Genomic DNA, 17253 nt, shown 5'->3' on the forward strand with positions numbered 1-17253 from the left:
GTTTTGGTGAAGCATTTCTTAACTTGCCACAACTGGACACAAATGCAGCTTTAGCATGTATGTTTTTTTTAAAGATTCAATTCTAGGCTAACTTGCATCTGAGCGCTGTTGTCAGGAAGTTGTATGCTATAGTTGTATGCTTGGCATTGTGCTATCTCAAGCCACTTAGATATTTCTAAAAAAAAGCTATCATTATAAATCTCTAACCAAGAGTGGGCATCAACTTGCTGATGACGGCTTTTAACATTGTCACGATATGCAGGCCTTTCATCTTATTAATCCAACTCATAAAGGAGGTGTTAAGTGCCAGGGATACCAACTTTATTGTAGCCAGGCATGTCATAGATCTCCTCACTCTTCAAACTTTACATTGAAGTACTTACAGTTATAGGCGAAGTCAAGCGCCATTCCCTCCAGATTCCAAGTGCCTTTTTTTATTACCTTGCAACCAAAAATTACAATCTTCGGTTTGTTCTTAATAATCCTTAAACTGATATAAATGTTCATTGCATTTATGGATCCCTGTAATCTAATCAGGAATCTTTTTTTTTTAGACATTTTTATTTGCATTTTATTAAATCCCAACAATACAATCATATCATAATCAGTCCGCACTCCCTTGTCCCCCACCCTCCACCCTCTCAGCAGTGCATCTCTGGTAACTTCCAGCTCAATCCGCCCCACATACAAATTTGCGGTGCTGTGACAGTCTGGTGCATCCCATCTCTGATGTATCTGTCGTTTGCACACTCGCATTCTTACCTCTCTCTTACCTCTCTACGACTTGTAATCCTCATAACCCCCCATCCAGCCCATGGTACTTTCTCCACTTGCCCCAGACCTTGCGGAACTTCTTCGGGCAACCTCTCGCTTTGTAAGTGACCCTTTCAGCTGCCATGTAAAGATCCAATCCTCTTCTCCATATTTCTAATTCTGGTGGTGCTGCCGCTCCCCAGTACTTAGCTATGTCCCTCTTTGCAATTACCAGTGCCAAGACCAGAAAGATCAATAGGGGACGTGCCAGATCTATGTCGTTCGTCATGCCTAGCAGGGCCAGCTTAGCCTCAAGTCGAAGGGGAATCTCCAAGACCTCGCCCAGCTCACTAAACACTCTACCCCAGTAGTCCTGAATCTTGTGGCATGACCAGAGGGTGTGATAGAAGTCCCCTCCCACAGCCCTACATCTAAGGCACCTCGTGTCTTCCGTCCTGCCCATTTTATGCAGTCGCACTCTGTCGTAATAGGTTCTGTGGAGTACGTTGAATTGGATGAGTTGCAGCCGGGACTTAAAGCCACTTCCCTGGGATGCATTAACACCATGGCCCAGTCTACGTGCTCCATGTCTCCCACTTCACTCTCCCATAGCCTCCTAAGTTTGCCCAGGTCACCTGACATATTATTCGTTAATGTTTTATATGTGAGTGATACCGCTTTTCCCTGTATCTGTTCCTGCAGCAATCTACCCTCTAGAGGTGCATATTCTGGGAGCATATCTAGTTGGACCTTTTCTGCTCGCCAAGCATGCCGCAACTGCGCATATTTAAGAAACTGCGTGCGGTGCAGTCCGAAGTCTGACCTCAAGGCTGTGAATGATTTCAAGTCTCCCTTGGCCACTATGTCTCCCAAGGTGGAGATCCCTAGATCGTCCCACCTCTGGAAGCCCTTCAACTTATTTACTTCTGTTAGCCACATACAGTGCCACATCGGTGTCTGTCGAGTGGGGTTTTCCCCCCCATCCGGTACGGATTGTCGCCGTGTTCCACAGCTTTAGTGTAAGTCCAGTGGCAGGGAGAAGCTTCCCTCCTCTTTTACCCCATATAGATAATTCAGCAACAGCCTGGCTGACATTCTATATCGCTCGAGGGCATAAGTGGGATGATCCGCCTGTGCATGTAGCCAGTCATTGATTGGGGCTATTTGTTCCGCCCAGTAATACGCCTCCAGGTTTGGGAGCGATGTCTCTGCGCTGTACTTGATGTCGCTGAAGGGTGCTCATTGTTACCCTCGATTGCTTGCCCAACCACAGGAAGGACCTAAGTCACATTCACTCTCACCTTGGCTCTAGGCTTCGTGTACAGCAGCTGGACCCACTTCTGAAATTTTGGGCCAAAGCCGAACCTATTTAGGACGCCCTCAAGAAAGGGCCAGTGGACCGCGTCAAAGGCTTTCTCGGCATCTAGGGACAGGAACCAATGTGGGTCCTCTCTCCCTTGTACCTCCTGCAGCCAGTTATGAGTGCGCCTGAGATTCAACCTGGTGGCCCTATCCAGGAGGAAACCCATCTGGTCTAGATGTATTAGGTCGGAGATCACCGCCCGGAGTCATAGTGCCAGGATAGTCACCAATAGTTTTGCCTCTATGTTCAAAACTGAGATGGGGCGGTATGACGCACAATCGTCTTGCCGTTTCCCCTCTTTATGTATTGGGATTATTATTGCCATACACAAGTCTGGGGGGAGTCAACCTCCTGTGTTGTGTCCTCAAATAGTCCCTTCAAATGGCGTGTCAGGAGGTCAGCCGTGCGCTTAAGAAATTCCGCCGGGAAGCCATTCGGTCCCGGAGTCTTACCCGTCCTCAGCCTAGTCAGGGCCCCCGTGATTTCGTCTAAAGTAATGTCGGCCTCTAGGCCTCGTTGGGCCTCAGGGGTCAGGGTAGGCAGTTCAATTGTTCCTGTAGGACTTGGCCCTTTTCCCAGAAATGTTTCGCTTTTTATTCCTAATTTAGGATGTCCCCCGTTGTAATAAAAGGGTATAGGCCTTGTGTAGTGGAGAAAGCCCTGTGTAATGTCAAACTAATGTTAAGGTGCAGATGCTTTCTTCCCCTAAAATGGCTGCCACTGACCCCTGCTACTGCAGTGCGGTCTTTGTGGGCACATTCTAGTAGCCAGGAGCTGGCTAGAACCCTCAAACAATGTATCAATACTAGCCTGCCAACCTGCCCATAGCCAGAATGGTGGAACCTCCTAGAACCTCCTGGAACCTTCTGGAACAGGTGAGGTGACACCAACTGCCACTACCAACTGTCAACTGGCACTATATAAGGAAAGGGAGGGAAATTTTCCTGTCAGATTGAGGGAACACAGACCTGGGGGAGAACCTATGCAGGAGTTCTAGGCAGTGGGGCCTAGACAGGGACCTATGACACTGGGAGTGACAGGGCCTAGGTGCTGCCTACCAAGTGTTGAGGGATCCTGAACTTGCCCCCTGATCTGGCCCGGCAGGAGGGGAACCCAGGGGCCACTTGAGGAGACCGGCTGAGGAGATTGGATACAGCCATCAACTCAACCCCCTCCCCCTTTTAAGGATCCAAGAGACTGGTATTTACAAGGGCGCAAGAAACATAAAGCGCCAAGAAGAAACCAAACCATCACGGGACTATTGAGGAAGCAACCAGTTATTGGCGCTGTATTGCTCCCTGCGCTCCCTGACGCCACCTGGGACCCCCTTTTGCTGGTTTGCCACTGTCGTGTGGCCTGTCCTGTTGGTTCTGGTGATCTGCCTTCACCTTAAACAAACTACTGGTGTAGCGCTATTAAAGAAACTGCCTAAGCGCTGTATTGCCCCTCAAGCGCTTATCTACTGTGCCCCTTGTGAAGCGCTGAGGTTCTGGAGACTTTGATGACCTGAAGCGCTATTGTTGAAACTGACCCAGCGCTGGAATTGCTAGGCTCTGCTCTAATGTGTGCCCCAGAGATGCGCTGTGACTCCTGGTACCATGGCTGCCCACGAAGCGCTGTCTGTGCTGACTGCCTAGCGCTGTGCCTGTGCCCCGCAGCGCTACCTCCCTAGAGACACTGACGAGCCCTACTCACCGCCGCAGTCCGGAGACTCACCGGCGTTGCCCTGCGGAGGCGCCAACACTGTCGTCCTTTGCCCCCGGCGGCCCCCCTACGCCAGGAGAGGACTGCCGCTGTGTTGCCGTGGGTCGTGCCCGGCCCAGAAGAAGAGTTAAGGAGAGGCGCAGTCATCCGGTGCTCCAGGGCCCCAGTCACCCCCGCAACCCGGCCCTATAGTGCAGAGTCATCGTGGCGGCTCCCGTAGCCTTGGGAAGGCCGCCGCGAATTTCAGTCAGGCTGCCCTAGGCTGCGTTAGGCCAAAGCCGGCAGCTCCCCTGTCACGTGGTGCGGGGAACGCCTGTTGTATCATCGCCCTTGATTGCGGGCGATTGGAGGAGGGCTGGGTTGCAATTGGCGGCCGCGGGCGCGCCCCCTCCACTGAAGCCGCGGATTGGTCCCCGGCCTGGGACCAAGAAGGAGATTCCAGAAGCCCGGAGCAACATCAGGGCTGCGGGGAGGCCCCGAGAAGAGCACGGGGGCAGCGTGGGCCTCCCCTGTCCGACCCCTCACCCCCGAGGCCTGCAAGTCACCGGAGGGCCCTCTGAGGAAAGCGAGAGCCCCCCGTCCCTGAGACCACGAAGAAGGCCCAGTGTTCGCCCCTCCTCGGGGAAAAGTTGAAGTTGGGCCCTGCTGGCCTTGAGAGCCTGTGTGACTGGGAAACTGTTGCTGGGCCCCATTGGCCCCCCCTTCTGACATGGGCAGTAGCCCTTAATGACAGGATAAGAACCCCCAAAATTCCTCATTTCGTGACTGGACTGAGGAGAAAGTAGTCCCTAGCTGTGGAATTACTTTAGTCAGATTGCTTCTTAGCAGGGGCTGAGTTTCTCAGGGGGAAATCACCTGCGGATTCAATGATTTGTCCATGCCTAATGAAATGATTGCCTTTTGAAGGGGGTATTTACCTGACAGAATGGTTGCTTAACTGCTGGGTTCAAAATGTGTTAAATGAATGTTCCTCACTGAATTCCTTGCAAGAGGACCATACTGTGGGTTAATAAAAGCTCATTCTTGTTCAAGGGAAGGGTTACTCCTACTCCCTGAAATGTTATTCCTGATTAAGGAGATGTTTCACCTATGCTCAGGAGGTGGTTCTTCCTGCCTGATTGTAATGGCCTGTTTATTCGAGGACGGTGGGATGCTGGTTCATGTCTACTGATATGGTTATTCTTCCCTAGAGAAATGTTGAGGCATTGTCTACCAGTGTATAATGAAATGTCCTACTCTGGTTTAGTGACATGCACATTTCTGACGCAATGATAGTTGGGAGGTAATGAAATGCTGAGCCTTCAATGAAAAGTTCATTCTTGGTGAAATAATTTAATGAATTGTTCTGCCTTTGAGTAATGCAATGGTTTCAGCAACAGGTTATGTTGAGTACTGAATTGCCCTCTGGATGAAGGGAACTAAGCGAAGGTTTATCTTTGGTGCACTGCTTATTCAGACAACAGGTAATGGGATGGTTTTACCCCACGGAAATGGTGGTCCTTATCTACTGAAGGATAACTTCTCGAGAAGAAAACGTTACCAGTAATGAAATGTTGACCCTGGTTCACTGAGGAAAGGTTGCCTGTGTTCTAAAGGGATGAGAATGCTAATGTCTTCACCATGAGATGCTGGTTCTCCTGTCAATAAGGAGTTACTTAATTGTCACTAAAGTGTTTAGGCCTGCAAAGGAAGCTGTTGACTCAAAGCCTCCAGTTATTTAAGGAACATCTTAGTACTGAATAATGGAATGTTTCAGTTACCTATTTACATGTTTACTGCTGTAAAACGCTCACCCTTGCCTGCCTGCAGAACCAATGAGATGCAATGTCATTTGGTTGTCTCCTTAATGTATTTCTTACAGGTGCTGACAAGAAGCAAGGCTAAGGTCGGGCCTGTGGTTATCTATATTTTATATTCTCATATTCAATATTTATCTGATATTTAGTATTTATTCCTCTGAGTATTTATTACAAAGTGTTGAAACATATGTATTCTGAAGGAAAACGAATAAGTAATTGATACTGTAATTCTTGATTACCCTGACTCTGCTCTATATAAAAGTTACTTGCTTTTTATACAAGCTCAATGGAGTGGCGTCAGTCATTGCGTGCCCAATTTTACTGACTCAAGTGGATGCGTGTGCTGTATGGTCGCTTTACACATAAGCTTTCGGATGCCTGCCCGCTCGTGCCATGCTACCCTCGGGGAGCTGGTGACCCCAGTTCCAACAGTTCCCATATAGTGCGATGCCTCGTCACATGTCCCTAGGGCTCTAGCACCATAGAAAATGTCATAATGGTCGGCAAACGCTTCTGCGATTTGAGCCTCAGATCTAACCAGCGTCCCCTGAGGGTCTCTGACTTGCTCCACCCATCTGGCAGCGCGCTCCTTTTTACTGAACCATGCCATTAATTTGCCAGACTTGTCCCCCACATCATACAGCCGGTGTAACGTGGCTAACGCCTGGGTTTTGGCCTCTCCCGTAACTATCTCACGATACTGTTGCTGCGCGTCTGTCAATCTCCTGAGTGTCCCTGCCTCCCTTGTGGCCTGGTATTCCCTCTCGGGCTCTAGTATGTTCGCCTCCAACACCACGGTTTCAGCATGGAGCTTTCTCCTCTCGTCCGCCAAACTGTTTTGTGCCCTGTCACTCATTACTGTTTTAAGTGCCTCCCAGAAGACTACCTTAGATTGAACTGTTCTTCGTTTTCAGCTATACAGACCTTCACATCCCCTCTCATACCCTTCAATATGGTAGCATTTTGTAGGTCCCAGGCCGTCAGTCTCCAGGATCCTCTAGTCCCACCCCTCCCTCCCCCCACCCTCCCCCGAAGTGGGGGCTTTGTATTTAGCTGTGTCCTCTATCATCAAGTTTTGTCTGGACAGAAAAATGTAGTCCAGCCTCGAATACAATCTATGTGCGCCCGAGAAGAAGGAGTAGGTCTTCTGGTCAGGGTGTAGCCACCTCCATATATCTGTAAGCCCTAGGTTAGAAATCATTTGGAATAGGGAGGTCCGAGTCCGGTCTCTAGATCCCGTCCCCGTCCTGTCCAGCGCTGGGTCCATCCCGTCATTAAAGTCCCCCCCAAGAACCTGTATAGGGTCAGCTGTGTCCAGGATTCTAATCAGGAATCTTATCCAGTACTACAGTATCATCTGCATATTGCACAGGAATCACCCTTTGTTCCAGCGACTTTAGGTAAAAAGGATATTAAGCCTAGAAGTATCTCTGTACCAATGCTCCCTTCTGAAATAAGTGATGCTTTTAATATGCTGCAAGTGGCCTGAAAGTGCTGTGGTCCCAAGGTGGAGAATATAGAGAGCATGAGAAATTAAAATGGGTCTTTCTTTGGAACCGCCATTCTGCTTGTGTCTTCATAGTAGAGTTTTGTGATAAGGAACGGAACCTTTATGGTGAGGAAAAGGATATCACACAGGAAGAACAGACTTGCATTGGGACCACTGTTCTAACAACAAGCATTTACAATGCAATAGGTCTCGCAATTGGCATAGTAAATGGCAATGCCTTTCATAATAGTAAAATGAATTGTCATTTAAAATGCCAATAGGTCAAACTTTTACAAAAGCGAGACCTAATGTATTGCAGAGCCCGGTGTCCTTGAAGCGGGTGCCATTCTCACCAATAAAGTTAAAAAATTAAATTAAAAAAAAAAAGAAAAGAAACAGAGCGCAGTGTCCCTGAAATGTGCCCCGCGCTCACTATTAAAGTTTATTTTACTTATTTTTAAATGAAACAGAGCCTGGTTTCCCTGAAACGGGTGTCGTACTCAGAATTATAGTAAAAAAAAAAATGAAACGGAGCACAGGGTCCCTAAAGTGGGCATAACCCTCAGCATGCAATTTTATTTTTTTTTAAAACAAAAAACAAGAGAAAGCGCGGTGGCCCTGAAGCGACACCGAGTTCCTCTCAAAATTATAATAATACATAAAAAGCATCGCCAGTGTGTAACTTTAAAAGTTAGAGCAGCGTAGTGCTCGATCTGAAAAGCGGCCACCGTTGTCCCCATAAGTAGTGTTAATAAACAAAATAGTGCTCACCTACTTAAAACGGAGACCGTGTAACAAGCCAAGTAAAAGGGCCAGTCATCATGGGAGAGTACAAATGAAGACAAGGCAGTACTAAGGAGGGACTAACAAGCCGATTTACGAATCAGAAGTTAGCATTTACGAATGTAAATGACACAAGCCAATGACAAATATGGGGGGAGAGTGGGCAAGGCTTCTACTCCATACTCTAGAACAACAAGTCTCGCAGAGCAGCAAATGCGCGCTGACTCTAGTCTCGAGCTAAAAAGTAAAAGGCCCAAGCAGAAAGGTTTTTGCCTGAGGTCCTTACAACTATAGACCCTTCCGTGAATAATGTCTCATTCCTTTTTTTCACAGCTGAAGAAGCCTACCTTCAAATACAGGCAAAAATCTATTTAGTGATGGTCGCAGAGTGGAACCATGCACTAAGTTGTGGAATATCATTGATACTGACTCAGCCAAGCTGCAAGATGAGATAGATGAAAAGGATAGCATGCCACAGACTCCCAAGACACAGTATGGTCATGCTCACGTACAAACAAGAGGAAGAAATGTCTTAAGAAATGGCAGCCCCTCTCCTTCCTGAAGTTGGGCTATATGACCCTTTCAGAAGTGATAGAATCTACACCGAAATATATGCCACATAGTTCATGATGACAGCTTCTGAGCAGGAACATTATCCAACAGGTCAGATAGCAAAACATATGCTTGGCTCGTCTAGTGAGGCTTGTTGATCAGGAGAAAGCACTTTGGAGTTTTGGGCTTTGAATCATCTACCTTGTATATGAATTTCATTGGGCTTTTTTTTTAGATCAGCCATTGTTATAGAACTGAAAACAGATCCCTACTTTTTGGTCAGTCAAAAATATAGTATTAAAGCTTCAACAGGATCAATGGAAACAAACAAGTGACATGTCCTCTATATAGATAATTATCTCTGTTCTCTGTACAGATAGACAGTTTGTGAACATGCTAGAGAAAAATCACATGTACGTGAAGAGAGCCCCAGGAGTAAAGATAAACTGCAACACGACTGTGAAAGTGTCTTTTCAATTCGGGGGTTGATGATCTGAGCCCGGACTGGATCTTTGAAGACCTCTGGCGGAGTCGCCAACAGGCTTATTAGGCTTCTTTGCACGAAAGCGGGGCATGTGAAGCAGTCTCTTGGTGCGCACCCGGGCCTGAAGGTGAGGGTGTGACCAAAGCCTTTTTCAAGGGTGTCGAGGAGGGGTCGGGTTGACGTGTGTACTTACGACCCTCTGTGACGGAGTGATGTCCTCGACGTCTGAGTCGTCAGCCTCGGAGTCGGAGTCGCTGTCAATGCCATGTTCTTGCTGTTGCTCTGGCACATCGACGCATTCTTGGAAAATGTCGTCCGGGATCGAAGAAGACGGGCAAGCCATGGTTCTTCGAGCTCGTCGTTCCCGAATCGTCTTTTTGGAGCGGAAGGAGGCACAAGCGGAACAGTCTCTGGCCTCGTGCTCCGGTGAGAGGCAAAGGGTTCACACCTCAAATAGATCGGTGTGGGGAAACTTCGACCCACATTGAGGACACTTCTTAAATGGCGTCCTTTCCATGAGCCAGAGAGTAAGGCCCAGATAGGCCCGTAGGCCTTCATAGACGACCGGAATCGAAGACTTTGAAGTCGTGAAGAGTTGCGTCGATTGGAAACGCGATTGAGCCAATACGTCGACCCGGGTGAGGATTGCGCGCCGAAGGAAAATCGGTTCCAAACCGGAGTGCAGGAAACACATCCGACCCTGATGGCAGAAAAAAACACACACTATTGTCCAAAGGAGGAGTAACCTATCCTGTGACTTCCAAAGATTTTTCAGGACTAAAACAACTGCAAACATCCGGGCCCAACACTAGGTGGCGATCTAATGCACAGTGTGTAATCTGCAGCTCATATGCCTCGAACAGAACGGTTTTTTTCAAAGCAAAAGATGACATGGAAGCTTTTTGTAGCAGTATATTAATGCAAATGTGATCTTAAAATAAAAATTTAAAAATATGATGTTGCTTGCACAAGCTTCTACCAATGATGTCAACAGTCAATTAATCAAAAATGTGGCCTCTGGAGGATAGGATATAAAAAAAGCAACACTGATTTCAAAACAATACTGAGAGATACACTGAGAAAGTTCATGTGTTGAAACCATATCTTACCTAAAAAAAAATAAAGAGTATTAAATAAATCCCCAACAACTGGTGCAGTCACTGTGCTGAGTACTGTCAATGGTAAGCAGTAGGGACATAACCTACACAGATATAAACAGAACTTTCATTTTTGCCCAAAATTCCCTGGCAATTTAGAGAACATTTTTCAAACCTTTTTCTCAACATCCAATGGAAGTCTCACATCTCGTCTCAGGAAAAGCTGTGGTGTTTCTCTCTGTGAATCCAGATTGGTGAGTTCGGTGACTATTTGAGGCCAGTCACGAATGTGTTGCAAGGGCTTGTGATAAGGCTTCAACTGGAGGTCTGAAAAATAACAGCAGAACATTGGTACCTCAGTGGAGTACCGCAAGCAGATAGTGTATAAAGAAGGTGCTCATCAGCAGACCTGGCTGGGAAGTTATGATTATAAAACGACATGCAATTGTAAAGATTATTTTACTAATGAAAAGTGCTTTCACAGTGCAAATGACTTCCTCCACATTACAAAGATTTCAGAACTGTACCATATACCCAGCACTAGAGTATACTTTGGGATATAAACTAAAAACATTGTCACATATCTGTGCAAGTTTGGGTAAAAAATAGGCTAAGACACCAGACAAGGCCGGACTGGTCGTACGGGGCATCAAAGGTTTCTCCGTGAGGCTGGATGGATGGGGGCCGTTTTTGTTACTGGGGACAGGTTTTGTAGTAGTTTTAAAAGCACTGCAGAGTTCCTTGTATATCCAACATTTTTCAGGCAACAATAAAAGTGCAAAGATAACTCTGATGTTTAATGTACCTGCTGGAGAGAGATCAGAGTTTTGTCTAGTGGCAGTTTTGACTCATCCAAGGTAGTGCAGAGGGTTGATACGCCTGCTGCAAAGAGCTTGTACTATGCAGATTACAGAACAGTATTTTATTTGCATAGTTCATGGGGTTACTGCTTTTGTCACAGAAATCCTTTTGTTATTGTTCAGTTCATACATTTTAATCTTAATCTAGGTAAGAAAGTTATGTTTTTTTGTCCCAGTCTTTCATTATCCTAATTTTGATAGTAAAGTCAATCGTAACTACTGTGTTACGTTCTGAATCCTGAGTTTGTGCTTCCCCAGACCAAGCACTCTTAGAAAATGGCCATCAGTATCGATGACATGTTAATCATACACTGTGTAGTCCCCTTTGTTGTTTGTAAGATTTTCAACACACTGATTTACACAAGTACGATTTAATGTCTCTGTATGTGTTTGTGAAGCAAAATGATCTGACACTCTACACTTGTATGTGAGGCGCTATAAAACAATGAAATACATTATAGAGAGGGGCTATGGAGAAATAAGAGGCACTGTGTTGGAGGGTGATAGTGAAGGAACCATTGAAGAGGCCAAGTAAAGATCGCCGTATCCGGGTGCACTGTAAGGTCATCATTTACAATGCTTTAAAAACGAATACAGTTATGTTATGTTATATGGGTTTTACAGAGCGCGCTATGACCAAAAAGACGTCTTAGTCCAGTTGAAAATATAGTGAAAAATGGGTTGTAAGATGCATAATGTTTGCCACTTTTTTCCCAAATTTTCTAGGGCGGGGGGGGGCAGAACCCCTTGAACTCCCTTGTAGTAGTCAGGTACACTCGCTGAGCTCTATCACTATACACCATATCGGGGATGGTCTGTAAAAACTGGCCTGGGCATTCCCAGTTCGTCCCTGACACCAGAACTGAAACCAAGTAAACCAAGCACAAGCTGCATGCGAGGACTGCTTGGCATATGTTTGAGAAATCTCCCATGACACTGAGGACTTTCCTAACTACTCGCATTGCATAATATAGTGAGCAATGCTACTTTTCTCCTTAGGAAAACAAACATGGGAGTTTTTGGGCAGTTCTACATGTGCAGCCTTAGTCATTCAACCTTATTATGTCATAATTTTCCACATTACAAGTAATCTATTTTCCCCATAATAAAAGGACAAACACACACTGATTAATCAAAAGAGAGTTCATACCAGTAAAACATGATTATCTTTTTTATTTAAAAAACAAAGCCAACCGCGATTGATTCATATACCCAGTTGATGTAAATGAATATTGTTTCGCTCCAGAGTAACACTATGCAATGTCACTCACTTGTGCATCACTTTTGCTCCACACAGACTGCCATGACAAACAAGAACAGTTTTCTCTTCTACATACAAGTTGTGTCTGTCTTATCATATAATACTGTTTAAGTGTGCATTTAAGAATCAAAATTTGTGATCAACAAGCTCTCAGCAAACCAATGTTTCGGCCATCCCAAGTGGTTATAATGGAATCACCTTTATCAGGACATTAAATGTGAATCTTTATTCTTTCTGAGTTAATAAAATGAATGAATAAACATATAAAGGATTCATATAGCGCAGCTGATACCCAGCAGGGTGCCCGGACGTGTATTGCCTTCATGGTGCACACTAGGGCCCCTGTGCAGCATTTCTCTTCATGCTGCAGACAAAGAGCTTCAAAGCACAATCACAAATACTCAGAAAACGAAAGGCAGCTATTAACTTTAAGAGGCTAGAGCCTGCAGGCACACAATGTCGGTTTATAAAGTTCTCTGCTGCTTAGGGCACATTAATGGGTGATCACATTACTTTTCAGTAGACACAAAATGTGCTACTAGTGCTCAGGGTTAAGCAGTTTCCCCGCTTACAGGAACAGACAATGGCAATGCCAATGGATGAGGCTTTAAAGAATTGTTGTATGGAAAGGCGAAGCATTTCAAGTAAATATCATTTGAATAATATGTATTTGTGTGGAAGCAAAGAAATGTAGAATAATATTGGTGTATGTTAACCCCTTCGCTGCGGGGGTAATTGCCCCACAGTGCAGGTGGAGAGGGGGGGGGCCCACGGCGCCGCAGTGCTCGTGATGAGCTGGGCTCGTCACAACCCCGCCCACTGATTAATTCTCCCGCACAGGCGGGAAATCAATCTTGCGTGGGCGGGCCGCGGCTGTTATGACGAGCCCAGCTCGTCATGAGCACAGCTCCACTGTACTCATGACGAGCTGGACTCGTCATGAGCATGGAAGGAGTTAAACAGTCATGTGGCAATTGCACTGACAAGCCAGACCTTAAAATCAAAGTACGAAAATGACTGCCCTCTTCCCAACTGTGCTGCTGCCTCAGAAAAATAATATAAATGATCTAATTATCTAAAAAACTTTAATAGCAAATGTGTGCCCCTGAAAGTTCAAGCTCAGGATGCTGGATAAACCAAATAATCACAGCTGTGAAGGGAAAGCATTTTTTGTGGGTGCACACAATGTTTGCCCAATCAAAACAAGTAATCCTGGCTCCCAATATGTGGGTTGAGCCAAAGCCCCTCTATAGTCATGCTCACATAATTGTCCTGTGACAGCTGTGCTGTCAAGCCAGACCATAATGATAGTTATACGTAGCTTGTCTCCTTTCTGGTGAAGAATTGGCTCAGTAGTTTAGTCTGCCCTGTTCCCATGATGCACTGGGCCAGGGACAGACTGATTTGCATATAGCCAGGTTCTGAGCTGGGATGGTGCAGTGAGATAAATAACGGTGATGGATCAAGCCCTGATCTTTGGACTGGGTAAGAGTGGTCTGCTTAATTCAGACACTCTGTTCATCACCACCCCCCCCCCCTTTTCTGAATCGTCAAGCCAGACCATAATGATAAGCACTCACAACTTCTCACATGCACTACCTCACACCTGATGATCACACAGGGCTGGGCAGTGAAAGTGGCTTATGCTTGTGCTCATCCCCCTCCATTTGTGAAATGGATACGTCTGCTATATGCAGAGCCGACGGGGAGAATCAGAGTCTATAAGTTTGTGTCTGACCCTAATAATATTTGTAGAGGGATGCGTCAGGGGTGCCCGCTGTCGCCCATGCTCTTCTCCCTGGTGCTTGAGCCCCAGGCGTGTAAAATTAGGAAGTTACATAAACAGGCGGTGTTGGGGTTCCGACAGCGTCCACTCGCCATATCTTTGTATGCAGACTATATGCTATTGTATGTGCGAGAACCAAAAGTACATCTCGACCCATTGCTTTGTGAATATGTGAAATTCGGTGGGTATTCGGGCCTCCACATCAACTGGGATAAATCAGTGATATTGCAGCTAACGCAGGGTACGACGGAGTGTGAATTGGAATTCCGGCTGAAGAGGGCAACAGAAGTTGTTAAATATCCGGGGATTTGGGTAAATAGGTATCCAGAGGTAGTGATACAGATGAACTATGGGAGGGCGATTGCGGTGTCCCGGTGGATGCACCTACCACTTTCTCTTGCTGTCCGTATCACTGTAATCAAAATGTCTATCTTGCCTAGATTCTTGCATCTGTTCACGAATATTCCAATAGTGCTGACCAAAGCCTTTTTTAAAAACACTTCAGGCGTGTGACGACACAAGTATGAGCAGGCAAGAATTTGCGATGTAGTTGGGAAACACTGACGCTGCCTTTTGGGCGGGATGGCGTTGGGGCGCCGGATATGCATCTATATTATCTCTGTGCGCAGGCGTATTTTGCACATTATTGGCTCCACCCGCAAAAATTCTTAGCACATCTGGCTGTGGAATCGGATAATGTCCACCCGATCCCACTATCGGCGGCTGTGCTTTGCGAGCGACCTCTAAACTCCAGGATGGTTATCAATACGCTAACCTGTACAAATAAGGCATGGAAGGATTTGCGAGTGAGAGGGGGCCGGATTATCTGTATGCGCCGGCGATGTTGCTAGACCCGCATCCTGGCATCTCTGTCGCTCAAGAGCGGACGCCACTGGACTCTTTAAAGAAAGCTGGAATTGCCACACTAGGGGCCCGATGTAGGTAAATGCCATTTACCGATTTTAAAATACCGAATCCTACCGATTTGGTATTTCAAAATCGGTAAATGGTATGTAGGTCCCAACATCTGGATTCGTTACCGAATCCTTAACAATTCTTTAATTACCGATTCGGTAAATACCGAATCGGTAATGCCCATTCATTCCTATGGGCTTTGAAGCCCATAGGAATGATTAGGCATTACCGATTCGGTATTTACCGAATCGGTAATTAAAGAATTCACAAGGGTGCAGGGGGTGTCACTTTGACACCCTCTGGCACCCCCAAAACAGGCACAGGTGCCATGTGGCAGGCATACCTGTCCTAAGGGCAGGTCTGCCTGTCACATGACATAGGTGTGCATGCAAACATGTGCATGCACACCGGAATCGGTATTTTACCATGGATTTGTATTCCATGGTAAAATACCGATTCTGTAAGCCATGTGCAGAAGGTACATTGCCTACCTACATTGCATTTTCGGTAATTTTACCGAATCGGTAAATATTACCGAATCGGTAATTATTTTACCGATTCGGTACATATTACCGAATCTGTAAATTTACCGATTCGGTAATGATACCGATTCGGTAAAATGACCGAAAATGTGCCCCTACATCTCGGTAGCCCTTTACCGATCGGAAACGGCCGAAAATCGGAATTTTCGGCCGATTCGGATCGGTAAAGGGCTACCTACATCGGTCCCTAGGAGATTTATTACCGAATGGGAGATTTGTAACTCTAGCTGCCCTTACTGCAAACATACAATATACGGCTATGCTGGGATTCGTGTATGTCCCATTGAGGCTGCAGTCCGTGCTCTTTACCCAGAGTATCCTGGTGAGGCACAATCACTGAGGGCGCTGCAGGTGCTCCTTTCCACAAAAGACAGGAAAGGCTTGATAACCCGATTATACACTACCTTCCTTATGGAGAATCCGATGGTGACGTTGGATGCGTTTGAAAAATGGAATGCTATATTGGATGAACCATTGGTATGGGACGACAGGGTTTAATGCTGTATGTGGACAGGACGCCTAACGGCAAACTGTAATTTGAGGATAATACATTTTAAGTATTTGCAGCAAATATACTACACACCAGCATGTTTGCCTTGGTATCGGTTACGAGAGGACTCTTGCCTGGGCGCTGCGGGATGGAGAATGCAAATTTCCTGCGCTTGTCCTGGGGATGTAGGGATGTGTATGCATATTGGGGTAAAGCAGAGCAACTCATATCACAGATGACTATGGAGAAAGTGGTGTGCACGCCACAGGTGTGTTTACTGGGCCTGCTGAAAGCAATGAAACCTAGTTTTCGCATATTAATTGCTATCGCATTGTTACTGGCCAAGAGACTGGTGGCAAAACACGGGAGGGAGACGGTGCTAACTGTGAAGATGTGGTTTAAGGATCTAGTGTATTGTAAAGGGCAGCTGGATACATATGCTTAGGAGTTACCAATAGCATCTAGGTCGCAAAATATCTGGAGCCCTGTAACAAACTATCTTATGGGGAATCCTGATGTTCTCTAGAGGACTGAGGACTGAACCTGTGGCTGTTATTTGTGCAAAGTACTAAGACTTGTTCACGAAGATGGAACCTCCATAGACCTGTTGGGGATGGATATGGGATGTACGATGTATTGGATGTACTGTATGATTTAGACAGATATACACTGCAAGTTGTAAAAACAAGTTGTATTGTTTTGAGATGTGTTTGCACTGAATATGTATTCATGTATCTCGGCTGTATCGATAACTGCATGAATACAATTAAATACAAAAATAATAAAAAATTAAAATGCTTGTGCTCAAATCTCCTGTTATCCTCTGATCTTTCTCTACACCAGCCGTAGAGAAAATCATGAAACCATTTAAAAACAGAAGTTTCCACGTTTTAATTTCATAATGTAACACTTCTTATTCATTCTCTTAAAACAATAGAGAAACTTAGCAAAGGATTGCGAGAATTCACGTGTTATACTCTAGTTGTTATACCCAAAGTCTTTTTTTCCTTCTCCTATTCTGTGAATAAGTACAGGAACACTTTACTCATCACAATATTTAAAAAGCTGTAACTGTGAGAGCATGGCTACAAAGTTGTGCATGGGTCTCAATGTTATACTAAAATACACCCATAAGTGTGGGTGATTGTTGCGTAGGAGTGATCCTTTTATAAATGGTCCTGTTTGAATTGCTTCTTCAAATCATGTTCAAATCCAATATTAAACTCAGGGCAACAGAGCTCCTTAAATGTGCGCTCTTGGGTATTCTCCTTCCTTAAACTTACGGCCAAAGTCTCTGCAATTTTTCAAAGCATACTAAGAGATAAGTGTAAGTACAGGATGTAGAAGAATCTTGGTACAAACCTACCCCTATCTG

The 17253-nt window shown here is 45.7% G+C and overlaps 1 protein-coding gene across 3 annotated transcripts in view; it reads right to left on the reverse strand.

The window, feature by feature from the left end:
- KRIT1 (KRIT1 ankyrin repeat containing) overlaps positions 1–17253 on the reverse strand; it is a 346827-nt gene that overhangs the window by 136901 nt on the left and 192673 nt on the right. For all 3 annotated transcript variants that reach the window (XM_086941853.1, XM_086941852.1, XM_086941854.1), the window contains one exon: positions 10200–10351. In XM_086941853.1, coding sequence (XP_086797979.1) covers positions 10200–10351 — 152 coding nt within the window. The remainder of the gene's footprint in view (positions 1–10199; positions 10352–17253) is intronic.

This window comes from Lissotriton vulgaris, chromosome 10, assembly GCF_964263255.1.
Source record: "Lissotriton vulgaris chromosome 10, aLisVul1.2, whole genome shotgun sequence".
Lineage (NCBI taxonomy): Eukaryota > Metazoa > Chordata > Amphibia > Caudata > Salamandridae > Lissotriton > Lissotriton vulgaris.